Consider the following 27,858-nt stretch of genomic DNA (forward strand, 5'->3'; position numbering starts at 1 on the left):
ATCTCATCTAAGGGTGCCCCCTCATATTCACTCCTTCCACATCTGCCTTCCACACCTCTTTTACTAATCTTTCTTCACTCATTCTTTCCATGTGTCCAAACCATCCTAATACTCTTTCATCAACCCTATCTCCCAGCTCCCTTTCCACCCCTGTTCTCCTCCTCACCTCCTCATTTCTCATTCTATCTAGCCTAGTAACCCCTATCATACTTCTCAGACACCTCATCTCAAACACATTCAAACTCCTTCTCTCTTCCTCTCTTATGTTCCATGTTTCTGCCCTGTACAGTGCTGTTGGCACAATCACTCCTTCATATAACCTCCTCTTAGCATCCATTCCCAGATGTCTATTTCTCATTACACTTTTTAATCCACCAAGGCATTTACTTGCTTCTCTCAATCTACATTCTACCTCCACCCCCACTCCTCCCTTTCCTGCCACATTCGCACCCTACATACATATACCAAGGCTTTTTCCCCCTTACTAGGGAGGTAGCCAAAAAGGAAAAGGCATAAAATCATTCCCACCCATTCCATCCCTGAAAACAATCCACACCCCTCCACCCTCCCTCCCATCTTAGCACCTCCTAGATGACGGGTCATCCCTGCACCCTGTCCACTGCCCTGGGTCAGAAGCAGTGTCGCAAGACACAGCACATCCACAGCAAGGCCGCTTCATTAAATCGGCAACCCCCCCTCTCCGTCCCCCCATATAAAGGAGAGGACGGGGAGAAATCCCTTCGGGCTGCGTCAAAATTTTGCTCACACACACTACCTCACCCCCCATCCCCCCGTCCATTCCACCTCATGCATCTGCCCTGTACAGTGCTGTTGGCACAATCACTCCTTCATATAACCTCCTCTTAGCATCCATTCCCAGATATCTATTTCTCATTACACTTTTTAATCCACCAAGGCATTTACTTGCTTCTCTCAATCTACATTCTACCTCCACCCCCACTCCTCCCTTTCCTGCCACATTCGCACCCTACATACATATACCAAGGCTTTTTCCCCCTTACTAGGGAGGTAGCCAAAAAGGAAAAGGCATAAAATCATTCCCACCCATTCCATCCCTGAAAACAATCCACACCCCTCCACCCTCCCTCCCATCTTAGCACCTCCTAGATGACGGGTCATCCCTGCACCCTGTCCACTGCCCTGGGTCAGAAGCAGTGTCGCAAGACACAGCACATCCACAGCAAGGCCGCTTCATTAAATCGGCAACCCCCCCTCTCCGTCCCCCCATATAAAGGAGAGGATGGGGAGAAATCCCTTCGGGCTGCGTCAAAATTTTGCTCACACACACTACCTCACCCCCCATCCCCCCCGTCCATTCCACCTCATGCATCACAACATCTTCCATATACAACCATTCTCCATTCACCCCTGTCTTCTGTCCTCTCCCGTCCTTCCTCAACAGACATTCCCCTCTTCCCCAAAGCCCCCTTCACCCCATCCATCCATCTCATCCTAGGACGTCCCCTCATGTTCACTCCCTCCACATCTGCCTTCCATACCTCCTTTACTAGTCTTTCTTCACTCATTCTTTCCATGTGTCCAAACCATCCTAATACTCTTTCATCAACCCTATTTCCCAACTCCCTTTCCACCCCTGTTCTCCTCCTCACCTCCTCATTTCTCACTCTGTCTAGCCTAGTAACCCCCATCATACTTCTCAGACACTTCATTTCAAACACATTCAAGCTCCTTCTCTCTTCCTCTCTTATGTTACATGTTTCTGCTCCATACAGTGCTGTTGGCACAATTACTCCTTCATACAGTCTCCTCTTAGCATCCATTCCCAAATTTCTATTCCTCATTACACTTTTTAATCCACCAAGGCATTTACTTGCTTCTCTCAATCTACATTCTACCTCCACCTTTACTCCACCTTTTCCTGCCACATTTGCACCCAAGTATCTAAAACTATCCACTTCCTCCAGTTGCTCTCCCTTAATGCTCACTTCCAGATTACTGCCACTTTCACCCCTTGTACATCTCATCACCTTACTTTTACCCACATTTATCTTTAGCTTTCTTCTATCACACACTCTCCCAAACTCTGTCACCAACTTCCTCAATCCCTCCTTCGATCCTGCCACAAGCACAGTGTCGTCCGCAAACAACAGCTGGCTCACCTCCCACTTTTCTCCATTTTCTTTAACCATCTCCAATCCCTGACCCACTACCCTTGCATTTACCTCTCGCACTACCCCATCCATGTATAAGTTGAACAGCCAGGGCGACATAACGCATCCTTGACAAAGTCCCACCTTTACCTCAAACCACTCACTCTCTCCATTTCTAATCCTGACACAAGCTCTACTACTCTCATAAAAACTCTTGACAGCTCCCAGAAGCTTTCCTCCTATCCCATATATCTGCATAACCTCCCACAGTGCCTTTCTGTCTACCTTGTCGTAAGCCTTTTCCAGATCCATAAAGGCCCAAAAAACATCCTTCCCCTTTCCTATAGCTTTCTCACATATCTGTCTTACCACAAAAATCTGATCTACACAACCTCTACCCGTCCTAAATCCACACTGTTCCTCACCAATTACTCCCTCTGTTCCTCTCCTAATCCTCTCAATCAAGATCCTCCCATAAGCCTTCCCAACTACACTTAACAAGCTAATCCCTCTGAAACTACTACATTCACACTTGTCCCCCTTTCCCTTGTAAAGTGGAACTATACAAGCACTCCTCCAGTCCTCCGGCACTCTACCTTCTCTCCAGCAAACATTAAATAACCTCACCAACCAGTCCACCATCACTGTACCTCCTTTTTTAAGACATTCTGCATGGCATCCATCCAGACCAGGTGCCTTACCTGCTTTCATCATCTTAACTGCTGCCTTCACTTCATCCTTCCTTATTTCTCCTTCATTTTCCTCACTCATCACTCTCATTTTCTTAGCATTTCCCACTGCAGCTATTTTTCCCTCCCTATCCTCGTTCACATTTAGCAACTCCTTAAAATATTCTGCCCATCTTCCCCTTACTGCCTTCTCCTCCATTATCATCTCTCCATCTGCACCTTTTACCTTTTCTTCTCTACTTGATTCGCCTCCTCTTCCTCTCTTAATTTCTTTCCAAAACATCTTTTTATTACTTTCAAAAATTTCTGTCATACTCTTACCCCATTTTACATCTGCTCTCTTCTTTGCCTCCTTTACCTTTTTCTTTACTTCTCTTTTCTTTTCTTTGTACCTCTCATATGACTCCCTCGTCCTATTTTGTAACCAATCTGTGAATGCTCGCTTCTTCTCTTCTACAACCTTCTTCATTTCCTCATCCCACTATTCACTACCCTTCCTTCTATTTCCTCCTGTCCTTCTTGTTCCACACACCATCTTTGCACACTTTGTGACTCCCTCCTTGAACCATCCCCATTCCTCCTCCACACCTAGCTCTACTCTATCCTTCACTCCCTCCCACTCCTCCTTCAGCTTCTTCTTGTACTCCTTCTCCTTTTCCTCTTCATTTAAAGAGTTAACTCTAAGCACCTCCCTACCTTTTGTCCCTTTCCTCTTTTTCCATCTGTCCTCCACTCTCAACTTACCTTCCACCAGAAAATGATCTGATATTCCCCCACCCTCTCCCCTTAGCACATGTACATCCTTAACTCTTCCTATCATAATCCTATTTACCACTACATAGTCCATTAAAGCTCTATCTACCACCCTTTCCTCCACCACCCTCTCCCATGTGTACTTATGCTTTACTTTCTTCCGAAACACTGTATTTGCTATCATCAACTCTCTTTCTAGACACATTTCCACCATCAACTCTCCACTACGATTTTTCCTGGAACTCTACATTTCCCAACCACTCCATCAATTGGATCCTTTCCTACCCTAGCATTAAGGTCTCTCAGTACTATTACATTTACACTTCTCCCTAAACCCTCTATGCACTCATTTAAATCTATCCAAAAGGCCTCCCTTTCTTCTACACTCTTCTCACTGCCAGGCCCATATGCACTTACAAAAACCCACATCTCCTTTCCCAGTTTCACCTTCATCCACATTATCGTTGAGGAAACCTCCTTCCACTCCACTACATGTTTACTTATCTCTTCACTTACTAGTATAGCCACCCCTCCCCTCCCTCACCCTCTCTTCACTCCTGATAACCTCCCACTTACACTCCCAAACACCAAGAAACATTAAAACTACACCCTAAGACCTTTATTATGCACAGATACTCTCTTCTCTTCCTCCACAACCACCAAATACCAGCCTCCGGAAACATATTCATAATCATATCACTCACCGCTCCATTAACACACTGAAAGACAACACACTGCTGCATGCCAGACCCCCTGATATCCACCCTTCTGAATCCTCTCTCCCACGAAAGGACAGAGTCCACTTGGCCAGACTGCGATGCGGTCACCACCCAGCACTTCTAAGCTACCAGAAGAGGCTGGACGACCGTGTTGTGAACAGCTGCCCAGGATGTAACACTTCACCCCATACCATACAACACATAATGGAAGACTGCATTATACACAATCATGCACGTAAACAACACAACATACACTCTATAAAGGATTTGTGGGAAAACCCAGTTTCAGCTGTGGCCTTCCTTGGGGAGACGGGACTGCTCGGACAGACAGTCTAGGGAACGACAACAACAACAACAACAACTCCCAAACTTACAATTGCCCTTCCCTTTCAGCTTAGTTTCACTCAAAGCCAACACATCCATCTTTCTTCTCACAAACATACTACCTATCTCTTCCCTTTTACTCTCATCTGTACCACATCCACGCACATTAAAAGACCCAAACCTTAGGGTGCTGGTCCGAGAACTTCCAGACCCTCTTATGCCTTTGCTTTTACTTTTAGGAATGTGCCCTGTGGGGCTACAAGGAGAAGGATGCCTAGTCCCAATCCCCGTCCCTTTCTTCTCGCCTCTTACGATCCAAGTGGGAATACTTGGTGGCAGTATTCTTTTCCCCCACCACAGGGAATTCCCCCACCACAGAAAAAGAATACTCAGAGAAATGGTACAGGACAGCAACAATGGGTTGGGGGACAGCATAACGGAGGGACAGTTGCACCCAAGTATCTAAAAATATCCACTTCCTCCAGTCTCTCACCCTTAATGCTCACTTCCAGCCTGCTTTCACTCTCTCCCCTTGTACATCTCACCACCTTACTTTTACCCACATTTATCTTCAACTTCCTTCTTTCACACACCTTCTCAAACTCTGTCACTAACTTCCTCAATCCCTCCTCTGATCCTGCTACAAGCGCAGTGTCATCAGCAAACAACAACTGGCTTATTTCCCACTTTTCTCCATTTTCTTTAACCATCTCCAATCCCTGACCCACTACCCTTGCATTCACCTCTTGCACCACCCCATCCATGTATAGATTGAACAGCCAGGGCTACATTATACATCCCTGACGAAGTCCCACCTTTACCTCAAACCATTCACTCTCTCCATTTCTAATCCTAACACAGCTGTACTACTCTCATAAAAACTCTAGACTGCAGTTGATACTTTAGGGTCTATATGGGGTGCCCCTACAGACCAGAGCCACACATCATTTTGTCTGTGATAGAGGAAAACTCTGTTCATAGAGAAATGATGACACTTTTTTCAGAAGGGACCTGAAAAAGAACAGCTTCCCACACAGAATGATAGATATATGGAACAAATTGGGTGAAAAAATAGTGTGTGCAAATGTAATACAAGAATTTAAGAACAAACTTGGGTCACCACGAGCATAGCTCCCCTTCCCGTATAATACAACTAGGTAAATACATATATACATACATACATATACCAAGGCTTTTTCCCCCTTACAAGGGAGGTAGCCAAAAAGGAAAAGGCATAAAATCATTCCCACCCATTCCATCCCTGAATACACTCCACACCCCACCACCCTCCCTCTTATCTTAGCACCTCCTGGATGACGGGTCATCCCTGCACCTTGTCCACTACCCTGGGTCAGAAGCAGTGTCGCAAGACACAGCACATCCACAGCAAGGCCGCTTCATTAAATCGGCGACCCCCACTCTCCGTCCCCCCATGCATAAAAGGAGAAGACGGGGAGAAATCCCTTCGGGCTGCGTCAAATTTTGCTCACACATACTACCTCACCCCCCATCCCCCGTCCATTCCACCTCATGCAATCACAACATCATCCATATACAACCATTCTCCATTCACCCCTGTCTTCTGTCCTCTCCCGTCCTTCCTCAACAGACATTCCCCTCTTCCCCAAAGCCCCCTTCACCCCATCCATCCACCTCATCCTAGGACGTCCCCTCCACATCTGCCTTCCATACCTCTTTTACTAGTCTTTCTTCACTCATTCTTTCCATGTGTCCAAACCATCCTAATACTCTTTCATCAACCCTATCTCCCAACTCCCTTTCCACCCCTGTTCTCCTCCTCACCTCCTCATTTCTCACTTTATCTAGCCTAGTAACCCCCATCATACTTCTCAGACACCTCATCTCAAACACATTCAAACTCCTTCTCTCTTCCTCTCTTATGTTCCATGTTTCTGCCCCATACAGTGCTGTTGGCACAATCACTCCTTCATACATACATGTATATATATAATATGTATATATGTACACGCATACATACACATACCATGATGCCTTTCTCCCCATGTAAAGAAACTAGTTAAGTCCAATCATACATCCATCATGCCCCTATCCCACACTCATCCAAAATCCTATTTGTTTATCATCCTATCTTAGCACCTCATGAATGAAGAGTCATCCTTACTCCCCACCACACTGCTCAAGTCAATGGTAGTACAGCAAGACACAGCACTTCCACAACAAGGCCCAGCAGCTGGAGCTGGCTCACCCTCCACCATTTCATTATGCGGAAACCATTCCACCCCTCATCTACTCGAAGAATTTATGGAACAAACATGAACATCATCCCTTCAGGTTTCATCAGTTCTTCATCCATTTGCAACCATTCACCTTTTACTCCGATATTTTGCACTCTCTCTTCTTGCTCAACAGATATTCCTTTTGCATCCAGTGCCCACTTTACCCCATCCATTTCTCAGCACCACAGTCAAAGTCTTCCTATCCTCCAGTACACTCAGGAAGTCCCCAAAATACTGCATATACTGTACCTGACTACAATACATAAAATTGTTGAAAGACTTCCATAAATTACATACATACATATACCAAGGCTTTTTCCCTTTACAAGGGAGGTAGCCAAAAAGGAAAAGGCATAAAATCATTCCCACCCATTCAATCCCTGAATACACTCCACACCCCTCCACCCTCCCTCTTATCTTAGCACCTCCTGGATGATGGGTCATCCCTGCACCTTGTCCACTGCCCTGAGTCAGAAGCAGTGTCGCAAGACACAGCACATCCACAGCAAGGTCGCTTCATTAAATCGGTGACCCCCGCTCTCTGTCCCCCCATGTATAAAAGGAGAAGACAGGGAGAAATCCCTTCGGGCTTCGTCAAATTTTGCTTACACATACTACCTCACCCCCCATCCCCCCACCCATTCCACCTCATGCATCACAACATCATCCATATACAACCATTCTCCATGGTCCTCTCCCGTCCTTCCTCAACAGACATTCCCCTCTTCCCCAAAGCCCCCTTCACCCCATCCATCCACCTCATCCTAGGACGTCCCCTCCACATCTGCCTTCCATACCTCTTTTACTAGTCTTTCTTCACTCATTCTTTCCATGTGTCCAAACCATCCTAATACTCTTTCATCAACCCTATTTCCCAATTCCCTTTCCACCCCCGTTCATCTCCTCACCTCATTTCTCACTTTATCTAGCCTAGTAACCCCCATCATACTTCTCAGACACCTCATCTCAAACACATTCAAACTCCTTCTCTCTTCCTCTCTTATGTTCCAAGTTTCTGCCCCATACAGTGCTGTTGGCACAATTACTCCTTCATACAGTCTCCTCTTAGCATCCATTCCCAAATGTCTATTCCTCATTACACTCTTCAATCCACCAAGGCATTTACTCGCTTCTCTCAATCTGCATTCTACCTCCACCTTCACTCCACCTTTTCCTGCCACATTTGCACCCAAGTATCTAAAACTATCCACTTCCTCCAGTCGCTCTCCCTTAATGCTCACTTCCAGTCTACTGCCACATTCACCCCTTGTACATCTCATCACCTTACTTTTACCCACATTTATCTTCAGCTCTCTTCTATCACACACTCTCCCAAACTCTGTCACCAACTTCCTCAATCCCTCCCCCATCCTGCCACAAGTGCAGTGTCGTCCGCAAACAACAGCTGGCTTATCTCCCACTTTTCTCAATTTTCTTTAACCATCTCCAATCCCTGACCCACTACCCTTGCATTTACCTCTCGCACTACCCCATCCATGTATAAGTTGAACAGCCAGGGCGACATAACACATCCTTGACGAAGTCCCACCTTTACCTCGAACCACTCACTCTCTCCATTTCTAATCCTGACACAAGCTCTACTACTCTCATAAAAACTCTTGACAGCTCCCAGAAGCTTTCCTCCTATCCCATATATCTGCATAACCTCCCACAGTGCCTTTCTGTCTACCCTATCGTAAGCCTTTTCTAGATCCATAAAAGCCCAAAAAACATCCTTCCCCTTTCCTATAGCTTTCTCACATATCTGTCTTACCACAAAAATCTGATCTACACAACCTCTACCCGTCCTAAATCCACACTGTTCCTCACCAATTACTCCCTCTGTTCCTCTCCTAATCCTCTCAATCAAGATCCTCCCATAAGCCTTCCCAACTACACTTAACAAGCTAATCCCTCTGAAACTACTACATTCACACTTGTCCCCTTTTCCCTTGTAAAGTGGAACTATACAAGCACTCCTCCAGTCCTCCAGCATTCTACCCTCTCTCCAGCAAACATTAAATAACCTCACCAACCAGTCCACCATCACTGTACCTCCTTTTTTTAGACATTCTGCATGGCATCCATCCAGACCAGGTGCCTTACCTGCTTTCATCATCTTAACTGCTGCCTTCACTTCATCCTTCCTTATTTCTCCTCCATTTTCCTCACTCATCACTCTCATTTTCTTAGCATTTCCCACTGCAACTATCTTTCCCTCCCTATCCTCGTTCACATTTAGCAACTCCTTAAAATATTCTGCCCATCTTCCCCTTACTGCCTTCTCCTCCATTATCATCTCTCCATCTGCACCTTTTACCTTTTCTTCTCTACTTGATTCACCTCCTCTTCCTCTCTTAATTTCTTTCCAAAACATCTTTTTATTACTTTCAAAATTTTCTGTCATACTCTTACCCCACTTCACATCTGCTCTCTTCTTTGCCTCCTTTACCTTTTTCTTTACTTCTCTTTTCTTTTCTTTGTACCTCTCATATGACTCCCTCGTCCTATTTTGTAACCAATCTGTGAACGCTTCCTTCTATTTCCTCCTGTCCTTCTTGTTCCACACACCATCCTTGCACACTTTGTGACTCCCTCCTTGAACCATCCCCATTCCTCCTCCACACCTAGCTCTACTCTATCCTTCACTCCCTCCCACTCCTCCTTCAGCTTCTTCTTGTACTCCTTCTCCTTTTCTTTTTTTCATTTAAAGAGTTAACTCTAAGCACCTCCCTACCTTTTGTCCCTTTCCTCTTTCTCCATCTATCCTCCACTCTCAACCTACCTTCCACCAAAAAATGATCTGATATTCCCCCACCCTCTCCCCTTAGCACATGTACATCCTTAACTCTTCCTATCATAGTCCTATTTACCACTACATAATCCATCAACGCTCTATCTACCACCCTTCCATCCACCACCCTCTCCCATGTGTACTTATGCTTGACTTTCTTCCGAAACACTGTATATGCTATCATCAACTCTCTAGACACATTTCCACCATCAACTCTCCACTACGATTCTTTCCTGGAACTCCACATTTCCCAACCACTCCATCAATTGGACCATTTCCTACCCTAGCATTAAGGTCTCCCATAAATTAATCACAATGATTTATTTTTCTGGCTGATTTAATACATTTAGGAGCAAAATTTGCACTATGTATGCACATAAAATTGCTGAAAGACTTCCATAGATTAATCACAATAATTTATTTTCCAGGCTGATTTAATACATTTAGGAGCAAAATTTGCACCTTGTATGAGAAAAGATGAAAAAATATTTCGGCATATAGAAGAGCAAAGAAGAACGGAAAGAGAAACGGGCTGTTGCATACGAAATGATGATTCAGGATGTGTACAATCCTCTAAAAGGGAATGCTCGGTAAGGACACTTTGAACTAGTACAAAATAAGAACTAGGAAGCGTTGATTGTTATAATTTTAACACCAGTTACAGGAATTGATTAAAACTTCTAAAGTTAAATTTGTGCACGTGTTTGTCACAGATCAGTATGAAATATAATAATTTGCATACATAATACAGTTAGAGGTGTTTTAGAGGAACATTGAATACATATACAAAAAACTCTGCACCTTTACATAAAAGCTTGTGTGTAAGTGTCTGTCTTTCCTTACAAGCCATTCTTTTTTCATGAAGAAGACTAAACAAAAATATAACAGAAATAATACCTTGCTGCCTAGATACATTTCCTCTTCAGTGATTTGTCAATTAGAAACTCACTAATATTGATTTTTAATCTTAACATAACTGTACTTAATCCTTCACCAGCAATACACCAGCCCACACATCAATAGCCTCCTATTCAATCATCTCATGGTGATGGGGGTAGGTTGAATGTGACTATGAAGGCTGAGAGGCTTAAGGACATGGAGAGCTTTATTTGCCCGGGTTTGCATGTAACAGTGAATGGAGGAATGGATGCAGAGGTGAATTATAGTGAAGGAAGCAGATACATGTGTGGGTGGGGCGAAAAGTGTTACGAGAAATAGATATTTAGGGATGAATGAAGGTGTGAGTGTACCCACAGCATTGTATGGAGCAGAGTACTGGAATATAAAGGAGGCAGAGAGGGAAAGCCGGAATATTAATTAACTAATAAATTAATTTTTACCATGAGTTTCACCAAGTGAAAACCTGCAGCCACACAATGACTGGCAATAATCCATGGGTCATCCCACAGACCTCTCTTGAAAAAAAAAAAAAAAAAAAAGTCTGTATTGCGTGTGAAGTGCCAAGATAAGAAGGAGGGTAGAGGGTGAAGGGGAGTGGAGTGTGTTAGGGATGGAATGGGTGGGAATGGTTTTTATGCCTTTGTTTTTTGGCTACCTCCCTTGTAAGGGGGAAAAAGCCTTTGGTATATGTATGTATGTATGTATGTAACTGAGTGTGTTAGTGGGAAGGGACCAATCACTAGTTGTCAGCTTTCCATGTGTAAAAAAGTATAAAACACAGTTGAAATTGATAGAGAGAGATCTTGGGCCCAGCCCAAAGAGTGAGTGTCAGCTCCTCAGGCTGGAAGTGAAAGTGTCAGCCCCTCCTGATGGAAGTGAAAGGTTTGACGGATTTTGAAATTGGTCAGATTTGCTGTCCAGTTTGCAGGACAGCGATGTACAGGTACCCACCACTGGTCCTAGTCTGAATGTTTTTAAGGTTGTTTGAGAATTATGAAAGGTGCTTCAAGAAAGGTGGTGAGGCAAAGAATGGGGATTGGAATGAATGTATAAGATGAGCTAGATCAGAAATTGCTGAGATGGTTTGGACATATTGAAAGAATGAATTAGGAAAACTAGCAAAGTGGGTGTGGAAAGAGTAAGCTTGAGAGAAAGACTGAGAATGAGGAGGGTGGATGGGGTGAAGGGGACTTTGGATGCATGTGGAATATCAGTTGAGCTGTGAAGAGTGCAAGAGAGAATTGAGGGATGACATGGCTCAAAGGGATGATCTTTTAATCTGCTTCGTGAATTATTGCAAATGGATGAGGAGGTGGGGTGGAGCAGGGATAACCCTTCATCCACAAGGTGCTAACCTCAGATGAACAGAAGATAGTGTGGTATGGGTTTATGCTTGGACTCTGCAACCCTCTTATCGGACAAAAAGGTTTTTCGATAGATGAATATACATACAGATACGGGTGGGGTCACTGTGTAAGTGAAGTGGCCCTGCTGTGGATATGCTGTGTCTTGCTGCATTGCTTCTGACCCGGGCCAGTGGGCAAGAGACTGGGAAAACCCTTCAGGAGTGGTGGATGGGAATGGTGTGTGCTTTTGACTTGGCTATCTACTTTATAAGGGGAAAGAAGCCTTTGGTATATAGGTAGATAGACATGTAGATGAGGAGGAGGATCACCATATGATGAAGCAGTGAGGGTAAACTGACTCTAGCTGTTGGACTTTGCTGAGGTAGAGTTTTCTCATGCTACATTGCCTGTAATCCAAGGAATGTTACAGAACAGGATGACCCTTTGTCCATACTTTAGGTGCTGAGACGGGAGGGGTGGTTGAATGTGTTTATTTGTGTATGATGTGGGCGAAAGGGCCTTTGGTATATATGATTAACAAATACAGTTGTGCTTTTTTTTTTTTTTTTCTCTCTCTGCTCAAAAGTTTATGATCATTGTAAAACCTATACATGATATGGGTTTAATTGCTTTGGAGCCCTGTACAAAATAATGTGAGTGTAGTTATAGTGGAACCCTTTATAGAATAGTGTGGGTATGTATTTTTGTAGATGTGGAAAGTCTAAACTTTGCTTTGCTTTCTTCTCAAGCCTCTTGGTCACGGAGATATGGACTCGGTAAGGCAAACTTTTCTTCATCCTGTATTCGGTGTTATTTCCTTATTCCTTTTTCTCTTCTTTTTCTTTTTTAACTTCAGCATAATAAATGTCTCTTACTGCCTACTTAAAGACATAAGGAAGATTGGGATTATTATTTAAACTTATAGTGAATGTTTTTCATAGTGTTTGAATATCTTGCTCTTGATTTAAGTACTGTGTACTTAAAGATATAAGGGAGATTGGGATTATTATTTTAACTTGTAGCAATTTTTTTTGTTTTGTTTTTAACTTCTTGCTCTTTTTTGTTATTTCTCGTATTTTATCATTTCATCTTCAGTGGGTGGGATACGAGGATAACCCTTCATCTGTGAGGAGCTAAAATGAAAGGGAGGAAAGGGTGGTGGGTGGGAGTGGGTGCATGACTTTTGATTTGGCTACCTCCTTCATAAGGGGGAAAAAGCCTTTGGTATATAGATAGATAAATTTCATCATCTTTACCTCTTTACTGTGGAGGTGTGTTCTCCTCAGTTTAATAAGAGTACTGGTTGGTACCAGATAGAATAAATAGTTAATTTTGTGAGACTCAGCTGAAGGGTTTATCAAAATAGGCTCAAGATTATTTTTAATCATCTAGGTACTGAGATCTTTCTTTCAACTGAATAAAATTGTCTGGTATTATTTGGAATAAGCAGTCATAAAATGCACTGAAAAGGTTAGAATGGTTTGGTATCTCCCAGAAGAAAATGCTCAAGTTGTCAGATTTGTCACAATATACCGGTACTAGAAAGAGTTTAGATAGATCAGTTAAGATGATTATTTAAATGAGGTTAATGGAGTGGTGGTCACACTATTAAATATATATAGTTTAAGTTAATCTTGTACATTTGTTTACATAAGTTGTTTACCGACACATTTCACAATAGTATGTGATTGATTAGAGACATTCTGGGCATTAGTTTTATATCTTAAGTGAATTTTTCAGTGTATTTGGAGATGTACTGTTTTCTATATACCGACAGGCAGAAGTGCACTTGCACCTTAATTGTTTATATTGGAATTTAATGACTATGTATGTTAGTTTTACTTTCCCTCATCAATTTCCAACTCTCCTTTTTTTTTCTTCTTCTTCTTCTTCTTCCAGTTTTTACAATTTATCATCAATAGGAGGAATTGATGTATGAAAAAGACTAATGTCCATATTCAGTATTAGTGTGTGATTCTTATTCTTATGGATGATTTGCTAAGCCATTATTTTTTTTACCTACAGACAACGTTATCGGTGTGGAAAAAGTGGAGTGAGTTGGCCAAAGGACCAGATGGGCGCCTCTCAGGCTCTGTTTGTGGACAAGACCCAAAGTAAGGACAATATAGCCTTTAATCAGTTGATGATGTCTATTGGTATGTGCTACTTATTTCTTAAGATTTTTATCTTCCTTTAAAGTAACAGTGGTTCATAAATTTGTCTAGCACCAGACAGAAAAGTGATGTAAAGCAAACTATATTGAAACGGTAATAACTGTATATAATTTACTCTTTGAAGAACACCCTACCACTACTTGCATGATTAAAAATCATCAGTTAGGCTATAGTCCTGAATTGCTGTTATATATGACTGGCTTATATTTGTGCTAAGATAGGAGTGGATGATTGTTTTTAGATGAGTGTGGGGTGGGTGACTGTCTGGATTCAGCCACATCTCAATAAGGCCTGTTGGCAATTATTTGCCTTGTTGTAGTATACAGGATAAAAATTGTGTTTGTAGGGTCCTATCTCTGTATTCCCTATGGTCAATCTAACTTTGCCATTCCTTCATTCAAACTCATGTGTATGTATATGTACATATATATATATATATATATATATATATATATATATATATATATATATATATATATATATATATATATATATATATATATATATATATATATATATGTACATATATATGCTAATAAGAACCCTGGTAACTTATGGTCAGTTATGCAAGAGTAAACACTGGGAAAGAAAAATTAAATGAAGCAAAACATTTTTATATATTACACCTTCAGTGCAAAGTGCATAATATACAAAAGCACTTTGCTTTGTTTAGTGTCTTTCCCAGTGGTCACTCTTGCACACACACATATATATAATGTATGTATGTATATATATATATATATATATATATATATATATATGTATATATATACATATATATATATGTATATATATATATATATATATATATATATATATATATTTCTAGGGCACAGGTTCTCACGGAGACAATTTTGATTAAAATCAACTGCGCTAATAGATTTAACTATTTTCAGTTGTATCTTCTTAAGTTTAAAGAAGGACTTCCTATCAACTTCATTCAGCTTATGAACGAAATCATCCATGGTGAATGTGAAAAGAAAGGCGCTGGTGAATGCCGATGGTTTCTATTTGATGTGTAACAGCATGTAAAAAACTGTTGACAACGACACCTAAAACTTCGGAGTTTTTTCACCTCGATAAGAGGCTTCCTCAGGGTGAGAAGGACTTCATTGGTGTAGAGGCGAAGTCCTTCTCACCCTGAGGAAGCCTCTTATCGAGGTGAAAAAACTCCGAAGTTTTAGGTGTCGTTGTCAACAGTTTTTTACATGCTGTTACACATCAAATAGAAACCATCGGCATTCACCAGCGCCTTTCTTTTCACATTCACCATGGATGATTTCGTTCATAAGCTGAATGAAGTTGATAGGAAGTCCTTCCTTAAACTTAAGAAGATACAACTGAAAATAGTTAAATCTATTAGCGCAGTTGATTTTAATCAATATATATATATATATATATGTATATATATACATATATAAATGTATATATATATATGTATATGTATATATATATATATATATATATATATATACATGTATATATATACTTGATCTCAGTATTGATACTTTATATTGAGGTTGCCAATTGTTAAACTTTCCCTTCCTTATGATCTACCATTGCTACACTCTTTCCTGCAGTTATTGTAAAGAACCGGCGTCGGTGCCTCCCCACGAGTGGCCAGATGACATCACGCAATGGCCCATATGCCGGAAACGCATTGCTGCTGTCAAGAAGATCAATGCTGCTGAGCATATGGCCTGCGAGGTCATAGGTCACCCCTGTTGTATCGGCATTCACGGGGAGTGTCGTATCCACACGCGGGAGTTCTGCAACTTTGTGCGTGGCTACTTTCATGAGGAGGCAACCCTCTGTGCTCAGGTAAATTGATGGAGTGTGCTTTTGTAGAATGGATCATCACCGTCGTCATTATTACCATTGTCATTATCGTCATTATTACCACACTACTGTCAGCAGTATCTGTTTCAAGACCGCTGCTAAATGAAGGACTCTCTCAGGTTTTTTCCGAGATGTTTTAAATCTTTGTTACATCATTCCAGAAAAATTCAGTCATAGAATTGATAACAGCTTGGAAAATTTGGGCAGTTTCCAGAACATTGCATACTGTATGGCTTAAAGTATGAGTAGATTTAGTGTGCTTGGATAAAGAGATTTTAGTGGGTGTTTATAAAGAAATACATACAAAATTGAAATGTTATAAATTTGAGCTTCAGAATGTATATCAGTATATTCGCTGTTTGAATGATTTAACATTTACTTAAGAAGTGGTGGATAATTGACAAGAAAACATGTAAAATTCGTTTTAAATTTATTCATCCCTGTTTTGACGTGCTTTGTGGATACTGAGCCAAATATTTCTCTTAATATAATAGCTTAAGTCAGTCAACTCTAATTTGAGCCCATTGGCATTGCCTGGGAAAACCCCCATTGTTTCGCATATCTAGCAGTGATCTATGCATAGTGGTCTGTCCCACTGTTAGTCTCTTTGTTATCTATTTGGAATATATATATATATATACAGATGCTCCTCAATTTACGTTTTAGTTACGTTTCGAACGGCCGAATGTAACGTGAAAATGAACGTAAGTTTTTACTGTACATTCCAGTAATATATGACCGTTCATACTGTACTATGCATCCATAAATTCTATTACCGTATCTTATAAAACACCCCTAAATCATTAATTATAAACATAACATTGTAAAATAATAACATTAATTTCAAATAAATTAAATTCAAGCAACATAAAGTGAGATGGTGGAGGAGGGGGAGGAGGAGGAGGAGGCAGGCAGACACGTTCAGTCTGTCATTTGTGTCATGTAAACAATGGACGCAGCATCATGCGTAAGTATCGTTTGAACGTCTCGTACTACAGAGAGCGCGCTAAACTCAAAAATTCACTCACAAAAAAAAAAATTACAATTTTTTTTTACAGTCGGTTCAAACGTAAAATCGAAAAAACGTAAAACGAATGAACGTAAGTAGAGGAGCGTCTGTATATGTATATTCATAATATGATTGCATAGTGTTAGGAATGGATTGGGATTTGAGGAAAAGACAATGAATCTGTAGACTTTCCATTTCACTAGGCAACGTGGCTCATGTGACGATGCCACCCAAGATATATATAGAGAGAGAGATAGCAACCCATTCTGAGGGAAGTGATGGAGTGATATGGCAGCAGCACAGTCTCACCAAGCCACACTTAAAAGCTGCAGTTAAAATTGATAGAATATAGTCAGATGATTTTTATGTCATGTTTCATTTCATTAGGAACTGTCTTCATTTCCAATATGGGACGAAGTTATTAGTGAGACTTCCTAGGAATAATATAATCTGAAACCTTACACACTTTAAAGGGTCCTGAAAATCTTATGTAATGAAGGATCTTCCACTGTAGTAGACACCTGGAAAATTACATTATTTGTACTAGATGGTGAGTGTGTGTGGATATGTGTGTGTAAGTGGGTGTAAGTGTGTGTAAGCCTGGAGGAAGAAACAATACTTTTAATTGGTAAAAGAATGATTTCTCAAACAGTTGATCCATGCAATCAGAACTTGCAATTGTCTATATCATAATTTGTAATTTTCGATCTCTTGAAGCTATACTACCCAATAGGGTTGCATTAACCTCTTCAATATGAGTCAAATTCTCACGTGCAGCATTGGATGCCTGATGTATGATGATTGATGGATCACAATACTTGCATTATAAAATATAAAGTCACTGATGTATCACTCACTCTCTTTCACTCAGTAATAATAAACACAGAAAATGTGATCAAGCTAGTTCACAGAATTCGAGGGTCACTCAGCAACTACTACAAAATAAATATAATCAAAACACCAACACTGGCATCCTCATAAAGCCACTCGCACCTCATGACACCTGTGTAGGCATCATCATATGGAAGAGGTTAAGATAGATTTATTCTCTTTATCAGACAGAAGGGAAAAAATTATTTAAAAAGTTAATGCCTATTGTTTGATCATAGCTTATATTTATTTTTTTGTTGGTCTGTATAATGCAATATATGATGCCTTTAAGTGTTAGTGTAATTTATTCATATTGTTTTCAAATGCATGTATATCAACCTTGCTGATGATGATTTACCGTTTCTTATTACAGGTATCTTGTTTGAACAACGTATGTGGAATGATTCCATTCCACAATCCCGACGTCCCAGACCAGTTCTACCGCCTTTGGACGTCACTTTTTATACATGCTGGGTATGTTCTTCCTTGTCATTTCATAGGGAAGAGATTGGTAGTATGTGAGAAGAAAGATGGATGTGTTAGTGTCGAGTGTGGGTGAGTTGGAATTTGGGAGGGTGAGTAGTGGCAGGAGAGGGAATGTCACTGTTGGTAAATGATGGTCTAGATTAGGGTTTCTCAACCTTTTTAGCCATATCACCCCCTTTTTCAATTAAAAAAAAGGATCGCCCCCCTTAATTGGAAAATAATAATAAAAATCATTGCAACAATGATAAACAACTAATTTAAAATGTTTTACTCACGTTGTTTTAATGAGATCCTTGGGCCTGGTGCTTCGCTGCTAGATCTTTTATATTAGGCTTAAAATTTGTCAGTTAGAAGCAATACCTGTGACGTTTTTTGCCCCCCCCCCCCCCCAGAGCTCAAAAATCTTCAACCGTTGAGAATGACTGATCTAGATAAAGGTATGATGGATTTGAGGGAAGTGTCTTTGAGGATAGTAGAGGAAAAGGTGAAATTGGAATGAGATACGGGCTATAGTGCATGCACATGGCCCTGGTAGTGAGAAAATAGAGAGGAAAGGGAAGTGTTCTGGATTGATTTAAATAAGTGTAGATATTTTTGAGAGAAATATAAACATAGTGGTGCTGGGAGATCTCACTGCTAGAGTAAGAGATGGGCTGATGGAATATATTGGAAATGGAATGGGTGGGAGTGGTTTCTCTGCCTTTTTCTTTTTGGCTACCCCCTGTGTAAGGGGGAAAAAGCCTTTGATATATGTATGTATGTATGTAATGATAGACAGATGCTACTGAAAATGAAAGTAGAAAGGAAGATGGGTCAAGTATTTCAGAGTTTAACGAATGTAGAATAGGATAGGGAAGTTTTCATTGCGGCATTGGGAGATGCCAAGAAAATGACTGTGATGGGAGAAGAGAATGATAGGGCTGCAGGAAAAGAGAAGGTAAGGTACAAATAGCATTGAGACAGATAAAAGCTGGTAAAAGACTTGGGTGAGATGATTGTCACATGGAGTGTGACAGAGTGAGGATTAGTTATAGTGAAATTGTTTAATGTGGGATGGAATGGGTGGGAATGGTTTTTATGCCTTTTTCTTTTTGGCTACCCCCCTTGTAAGGGGGAAAAAGCCTTTGGTATATGTATGTATGTATGTTTAATGTGTGCCTAAGGGAGGGAAATATTCCAGTGGACTGGAGGAGTGCCTGTGTAGTTCCACTATACAAAGGAAAAGGGGACAAATAAGAATGTAGTATTTTTAAAGGGATCAATCTTTTTAAGTGTAGTTGGTAAGGTATATGCAAAGGTTCTGAAAGGATAATAATTTTTGTCTCAAGTTTCATGAAGGGGTGTGGAGATCACTCATGAAAAGATTAAATAGCATAAGTTATAAAACATTGCATGTTGGGGAACTCGTTTGTATAATCTTTTTGTTCCCAATTTTGTTTTTGTTTTGGGTTACTCTACACTGTCTTCCTGCTATGAAGTTTGTTAACGATTTGTTGTTATTATGAATGTCACAATAATCTTTTCTGGATTGTATGTGTCTAGGGACAGTGTTCAATGCCTAGTTTATGTCATTGGTTACTATAAGGGTTGATTCACACTATCGGTCCGGTCGCGCTCCACTCCCCCTACGCTCTCGGTCCGGTCCAATATTGTCTCATTAATTTCAATGGAAGCATTCACACTGGCGCTCTCGCTCCAGTCTCGCTCCGGTCACGGTTCCGTCAAAAGATATTTTTACTGGAGCGAGACTGGACCGTGAGCGCCAGTGTGAACTCAGTTGCCACGGTCCTGCTCCACTCCAGTCGAGATTCAGCCTTCATATAAGCAAGTAGTGTTACCCTCTGTCCTACCAAACCATGGATAATCCAAAGGAAACACCACAATGGGATCATGAGAAAGTTAGAAAAATGATAAAAATACATTTTCTTTTTATTTATCACTGATACAATGACAATGCGTACAGCGAGGATATTCATAAGCACCAACTGAATACAATATAACCTACAAAACTTACTTTAATTTTGTGGATTTAGATGAAATGCTAATAGAATTAGTCAAAAGGTAAACCAGAGCTGTATGACCTGACTTCGCTGCACTACAGTGATAATGTTTGCATACTTATCATATTGCCAAGGTACTGAGAGAAAAAAATACGCATTATTAACCGAAGAAAGAAATTCCATATGTATAATAACAACCTATTATCCACTGCGGAAATGCATCTCCTGAGCTCACTCAACAAATATTCCTACACAAGTTTGTTTGTCTACTTATATTTTATCATTTTGCCAAGGCATTGAACCAGCTGGGGAGCTGAAATAATCTTTCAGTGTTTCTCTCGCGCCAAAAGCCTCCTTTGTAGCATTTCCCCCTCTTCCTCTCATTAGACGTACTGTGTTTGATGGAGGCATGACAACAGTATCTGGTAATGCAACAGCATTTGGGTGTATCAGATTGTGAAGTATGCATGTTGTAATGATTGCATTAGCGTTAGAAGGCATAGCTTTAAGTTTCCTTAAATATATTCTGAAGGTTTGCACTAGAATACCAAATGTGCACTCAACTATCCTCCTGGCTCTAGATAATCTATAATTAAAAATCCTCTTCTCTATCTTATGTTCAGTCTGTGAACCTGGGTAGGGCCTCATCAAATTTCTCTTCAGCGGGAAAGCCTCATCTCCCACTATAACGTATGGTGCAAGCACATCAGTGCCAGGAAGTGCAGCATCTTCTTGTACATTTCAAGTCATCCTCAATTTTGGATAGTATTTTCTCAAATGTTCCTTTGTTCATTCTGAAATAGCTGTGGAATTTACTCTCATCATCAATAAGACGAGGATACAGAGTATGAAATTCTCCTTCAGTCTTCCTATCTTGCAACATAGGATGAACCCACAATCTCTTTCTTTTTCTATTTTGTTTTCCTTCTTCTTCTTCTTCATCAAGTGCAATAGCGAATATTGCCAACTCGGCGTCAGAAAAGTCACACTTCCTTCGTAACTGATGGTAAGACTTCTACTGGTATCGAGGGAGGGGCGATGACGGGAGCGAGAGCGGACCGATAGTGTGAATGCCTCAGAACCGAGAGCAGACCGAGAGTGGAGCGCGACCGGACCGATAGTGTGAATCAACCCTAAGTGTTCTTTGTGATATAATGTCAGGTCAGTGCTCATAACCTCTTTATACATATAAAAATCCATTTTGTGCCCTTTCATCCACAAGGTGTTGGAATGGGAGAGTTGTAAAATGGGCTTTATTGTGTATGAATTGGGTGTGAGCATTGACCTATCCACATCCTCTCATAAGGAGGAAAGGTCTTGGATATCTCTATGTATGTAGATGTATGCTTTGACTTAGCCATCTCTCATATAAGGTGAAAGGGATTTTGTTATATATATATATATATATATATATATATATATATATATATATATATATATATATATATATATATATATATATATATATATATATATATATACACACACACACACACATGCATACATACAATATCAATGGCTTTTTCCCCCTTACAAGGGAGGTAGCCAAAGTCAAAGGCATAAATCCACTCCCACCCATTTTATCCCCAAATACTCCACTCCCGTTCACCACCCCTCCCTTGCTCTTTTCTTGGCTCCTCTTGGATGACGGGTCATCCCTGCATCTCGCCCACTGCCCTGGGTCAGGAGCAATGCAGCAAGACACAGCACATCCATAGCAAGGCTGCTTCGTTTAATTGGCAACCCTCTCTCTCCATCCTCTCATGCAGAAGAAGAGAAGACAGGGAGAAATCCCTTTGGGCTGCATCAAAATATTGCTCACACATACTTCCCCAACCCCCCCATCCTCCACCTGCTTTCTTCCATGCATCACAGCATCACCCATACACAACCATTCCCCACTCACACTTATCTTCTGTGTTCTCCTGCAGAGTTCTGTGTTCTCCTGTCCTTCCTCTGCAGACATCCCCCTCTTTCCCAATGCCCCTTTTACTCCATCCATCCATCTTATCCTTGGTCACCCCATAATGTTCACTCCCCCTACCTCTGCCTTCCACACCTCTTTTACTAACTTTTCTTCATTCATTCTTTCCTTGTGTCCAAACCATATTTATACATATAATCTTCATATTCTGCTATTTTACAGTAATAGGTGAAATATATTCATATACAGGAAAGTAATTATATGTTTAGATACTATAATCTTACATAAATGGATTTAGCATGTTTGTCTTTAGTAAAACTAGAATAATATAGTTTTGTTTTATAGGTATATGCTACTTTGGACTTCCATTATATTTAATCGATTTGCTTACAAATTAACATGCTGAATATATTTTCCTCCACTTTCCAGTATTGTACAGCTGTTCATCACAGTGGTTCTGCAATACTACCTGATGCGAGACTTAGAGAAGCTAGCGGGTCCCCTGCGCATTGGCATCATCTACATCGTGTCTGGCATTGCTGGCAACCTTGCCTCTGCCATCTTTGTGCCATACCGGGCCGAGGTTGGGCCCTCAGGGTCCCAGTTTGGTCTGCTTGCCTGTCTCTTCGTGGAGGTGATCAATTCGTGGCAGATTGTGCACAGCCCCTGGAGAGCCTTAGGGCGTTTGCTAGGGATCACTGTCATGCTCTTCATCGTGGGACTCCTGCCGTGGGTGGACAACTATGCCCACATCTTTGGCTTCATCTTTGGGTTCCTGCTGTCGTACGCATTGCTCCCATTCGTGTCCTTCGGGCCGTACGACCGGCGGAGGAAGGTGCTGCTCATCTGGGTGTGTCTGGTGGCCGTCGTGGTGATGCTCACGGCCCTCATCATCCTCTTCTATGTTACACCCATCTACGAGTGTAAGATCTGTGAATATCTCAACTGTATCCCTCTAACACGAGACTTTTGTGCGGAACAGAATATTAATTTGGACAAAAAGTTAGAGCTAATATGAGAGGCTGAAATTCAGAGCAGTACTTTGGACCTGTGTCTGTCAGCAGTCACCGACGTGCCAACCTCGTAACCCGCGTTGCCATTAGCATTATGGACACAGCCGATGTCCCCGTGACCAGTGTGTAGCGTTTTCTTTCATCCATTCTCTGGGATAAGTGGGAAGCAAGGACCACAGCCTCTCTCAGCTCACTGCTACTGGGTCATGACAACAAAAGTGCTTCAACTTTAGTTATGAGGAGAGTAGCCACAAAGGACCTTCCACCATTTGATCCCTTCCCTCACTCATTTCCTCCTCCCCTCCCTAGGTACCTCAATCCTTTCACCCCATGGGTGTGTATGAGGACATCAACAATGCATGACCCCCCCCCTCCCTCTTCCCATCCCATCATTGTTGTTACCAGAAACCCTCTTATTCCCAGTTTCCCTTCCCATCCACCCCTTGGGTATGTACGAGGACATCACTGATTGCATGGCCACTTCCCTTTCATCATGTTTACCAGAGTGAAATGGATGGAAAAAATAAAATCTTGGCCCCCTATGTGGAAAATAAACGATGACCTTTGACTTCCTCATAACTACTGTTCATGTGGTTTTGTACATACTGGCCTTATTCTTGGTGTTGTGGCATTGCCCTTTGCATGGGAACACAGGATCAGCAACACAGCAAGTGGATCTGAAGCTTTTATGCCCTTTGGGAGAGTGAAAGGTGCAAAGGAGTCAGCGGCAGCAGACGTAGCTTTCTTAGTGGCACCAGATCTGAGCAAGTGAACAATCAAGGCCACCGTGTCGGTCCCAAGAGAGCAGAAGGAAGTGGTGGTGGTGGTTGTGGTGGTGATGGCTCTTCTGGGTGAGTGCAGCACATCCAGGAAGCTCTTCAACATTTGAAGGAAAGAGATGGACCATTTTCATCATTACTGATATTGTTATCGTTATACTGTCATCATGAATATAATCATTATTAATACTATATGTTACTGTCAATTCTCAGTATACATGAATTGTCAAAAGGCATTCTAGGTAACTGATGCCAAAGAATACATATGTATATATGTATATATATTTATACATGTATACAGTTTATTTATAAATTAAATTAACTTTTTTTCCATGATATATTTTCAAAGCAGCTATGGTATTTATGCTGAGTGATCCTTGAGGTTATCAAAGTGATAGCAATGGCAGTGCCTCTGTAGAAACTGTACATACATAATGCTTTACCGACGACACAGTCTCCCTGTCACGTGATTGTACGACAGATGACGACACCCACAGTTTCTACCTGTCATGTGATTATATGAAAGGCAACAAAGCTCAAGCTCTTTAAGTAAAGCCCTGTTAGAAAGTCAAGGAGGCCAGCTGCTGAAAACTGCTTTAGATAGACACATCTACTACCCAGCTGAGAGGTGATGGAAAATCCTCGCCATGCCACAACATGTGTTCAGCCTCAGGTCCAGTGGTCGGTGCAAGACCCTTCACTCTCCCACTCCCCGTTCTCTGGCGGCCTCACCTCTCCAACTCACTCCAACACAGCCAACTGCACTGGATGATAGTGCAGTCAGGAGGTCACAGTATGCCAAGATCATTGTCAAATCGGTCATTCTTTCTCCTCTTTATCTCACACACACACTTTCTTTTCCTCAGTCCCTTCTCCCTTCTTCCCTCGCCTTCTCTATCATGTTCTCCCTCCTTTTCTTTTCTATTCCTCTATGTTTCCTTCTTGCCCTCTTTCTTCCTACCCTCCCTTTCCTTCTGTCTCTAATTCTTACCCCTTCTCTCTTTTTTTCCTCTCTATCTATCTCTGTCTCTCTCTCTCTACCTCCCTTCACACTCTTCTTCTCTCTTCCTCCCCCTCAATCATTTCTCTCCCTATTTCTCTCTCTTTCCCCTTCAATGCTCTCGCTCTCCTTATATTTTAATGCTATTTCACTCATTCTCCTTCCACACTCCTTTCATTCTCATGAACCCCAATTTCTTCTTAACTAAATACGTTTTCTTATAGATTCTCTCGCATATATTTTTTCACCCTGTTCACCCCCTCCGTATTCTACCCCTCATCTTTTCTGAGTCTCACTTCCAAGCTGTTGTTCTTCTCTCTGCATCAATAACATACCTTGTACTCAGTCTCCTGACTTTTATTATTGACTACTTCTGTTCCTCAACTATTCTTATTCTTCTTTCTGATCTTTTTCTCAAACCCTGATGTTGTTTTCTTCCCATCTTCATCTTTTCCCCTATCCCTGCTCATCTCTTGTCCTCCTTTTTTTCATTTATTAATTTATTTATTTATTTTTATTTTATTTCATATTATTTTTTTATTGTTTTTTTTTTTTTAAGTGCATAGAGGTTAGAAAGCAGGCCAGCCAGTGTGTGTGGGGGGGCGGCAACAAGCTTCAGACAACACAAGTACAATGCTGGACAGGTCGAAGCAAGTGTATAATGTTATCTGCTATAAGGATGCTAATGAAATGATGATGATGATGATGATGATGTGTAAGGTCCTAAACTGTAGATGTTCTGTATTACTTACCTGTCAACAGATGAAGTGCATGTGTTGATTATACACCTGCCTATCTGCATGCTCATCACAAGGGCAGGTTTGCCAAGACAAGTGTCAGGAAGGTTTTTTGGTGATACAAGTTTTAACTCCCACCTACTTTCCACACTTGATTCATTGATTATTTACCTTATTGATTGGTCCCTGATTTAACAAATTTCCCAATACATTGTATAATTACATAATAAGTTCTTAGTTATCTTTAGTCTGTTGGCTAAAGATTTTTTCTTTTCTTTTCCTTTTAACATTAGTACAATTCTGAAAATTGCATGTGTAAAATCATGACCTAGTAATCAAAATCACTAACTTTTATAGGAAGTAATAGTGCTTTACAAACTTATTAACAACTCAGTTATATGGGTGTGTTTATATTTGTTTGAGTTCATATTTAATATGTAGAATTTATTTGAATTTAATTTCATTTGAGATCAGTGTGTGGACAGTGCAAAGCCTGTGTGATTAATATTTGAATCTTGCTCTTGTTTAATTTCCTCTGAAATTAGGGTGGAGCTTGCAAAGCCTTGGTGACACTTGTTGAAAAAGAAATCTTAACTGAAGGCATGGGCAAATGGTACAGACATCTGTAAGTGGACACACACAAGGATTTACCTGGCAATCAGGTTAACCTGACTTGGCTGTTTCAGAACGGATATGGTTAAGCACACCCTTGTGGACTTGTAGACTTTTTCATGCTGACTGACCGGTCGAGGAAATGGCAGGTTCTGACTGTTAATCATTACTCATCCTAAGTTGCATAAATGTGGAGAGAAAGTAAGATGTGGTAGCAAACTTTGGTTCCCCATGGGAATCTATCAGCCCTATGAGCCACATCCATTCATCTTGTGCCCATGATTCTCTAACCATTCTTGAGGGCCACACGAAATGAAAAATATAAATCCCAAGTCTTCATGCCAGGTCAGCTTAACCTGATGAGATGTAGGAAGGATTGCATAGCGGGATGTGTGGTTGACTTGGTGTTTGTCCTTTACTCTGTGTTTAGCCGTGGCAATGATACAACTTCCAAAATATCTGTGATTTCTTGAGCAAACATCCTGTTCATATAACAGTACAGATTGTTTTCATACTGAAGGCCTCTGTTATTCCAGGTACCCATAATCCTTCTGTTGCAGCTTATACTCAGTGGCATTGTACTCTTTCAACTTATTACTACTAGAATAATGTACTACATGTTCCCTAGGCTCGTTTTGGCATCCATACTCCCACATTCTCTCACCTGTGGGTAGTGTGGGAGGTCAGGTTACATAGTTATCATTATTCGCATCTTCTTGCTGTATACTTATTATTGTTCACATTTGCAACTTATATGCCACCCCCTCTTTGGTTTTGTCTGTAGTGTTTCCCTCCCCACACCTTGGGTTGTTTGTGCAAGAGTGAATGGGAATGAGAACTTGTATGTATGATTGCAGTGATGGCAAGTCTTGCTTGTCAGCTTACTGTTGTTTGTGCACAAGTACTTGTGTCTCTCATCATAAGTACAGATGTGTGTGCTCAAGTTCAGGTGTATACATGAGTGTGTGTGTGCATAAGTGCAAGTGTACACAGTTAATGCGTACACATGTACAAATGCACATCCTCATTACATGTTCGAAGTGAGAGACTTGTCAAGGTGAGAGACAGCAACAACCAAAGCATTCTCTGATTGTGTCGCTTCTTCTCCCATCCCACCCGCTGGTAATGCTTAGTAATAAGGGATATTTTATGTCAATTAACTTAACTAAGAATTATCAGTGAGAAGCTACCAACCACTTTCATGTTAATATTACATTGCAGATTGTACAGTAATCATTACAAAGGATTATGTAAGAAATAACCCTCATTTTTTGTTTATTTAATCCATGATACCTTTGTAATTATAGACCTTCCCCACATTTCTCATTAAAGATGTATTTCATGAAGCATAGATAATTTAAGATTTTCTAAACATGTCACACTATTTGTTTAGGCTACTGAACTTTTCATGTCAATCGTTGATATTGGTCAACATTCATCATCATTGTACAATTGCTGCTCCCTTAGACATTCAAGTTTTCTTCTGTGCCATCCCTTCTT

At 41.0% G+C, this 27,858-nt stretch overlaps 1 protein-coding gene across 2 annotated transcripts in view; it reads left to right on the top strand.

Annotated features, from left to right (window-relative positions):
- The window catches only part of rho-5 (rhomboid-5), a 109,363-nt gene extending 86,128 nt beyond the window's left edge, over positions 1-23,235 (top strand). The window contains exons 10-15 of one of the 2 annotated variants that reach the window (XM_076185525.1): positions 10,098-10,259; positions 12,665-12,691; positions 13,941-14,029; positions 15,670-15,910; positions 18,181-18,281; positions 22,647-23,235. In XM_076185525.1, coding sequence (XP_076041640.1) covers positions 10,098-10,259; positions 12,665-12,691; positions 13,941-14,029; positions 15,670-15,910; positions 18,181-18,281; positions 22,647-23,235 — 1,209 coding nt within the window. The remainder of the gene's footprint in view (positions 1-10,097; positions 10,260-12,664; positions 12,692-13,940; positions 14,030-15,669; positions 15,911-18,180; positions 18,282-22,646) is intronic. The other variant, XM_076185527.1, reaches the window with a different exon arrangement.
- Positions 23,236-27,858: the final 4,623 nt, after the last annotated feature.

This window comes from Oratosquilla oratoria, chromosome 5 (assembly GCF_046742065.1).
Source record: "Oratosquilla oratoria isolate Oo_2021 chromosome 5, ASM4674206v1, whole genome shotgun sequence".
Classification (NCBI taxonomy): Eukaryota; Metazoa; Arthropoda; class Malacostraca; order Stomatopoda; family Squillidae; genus Oratosquilla; species Oratosquilla oratoria.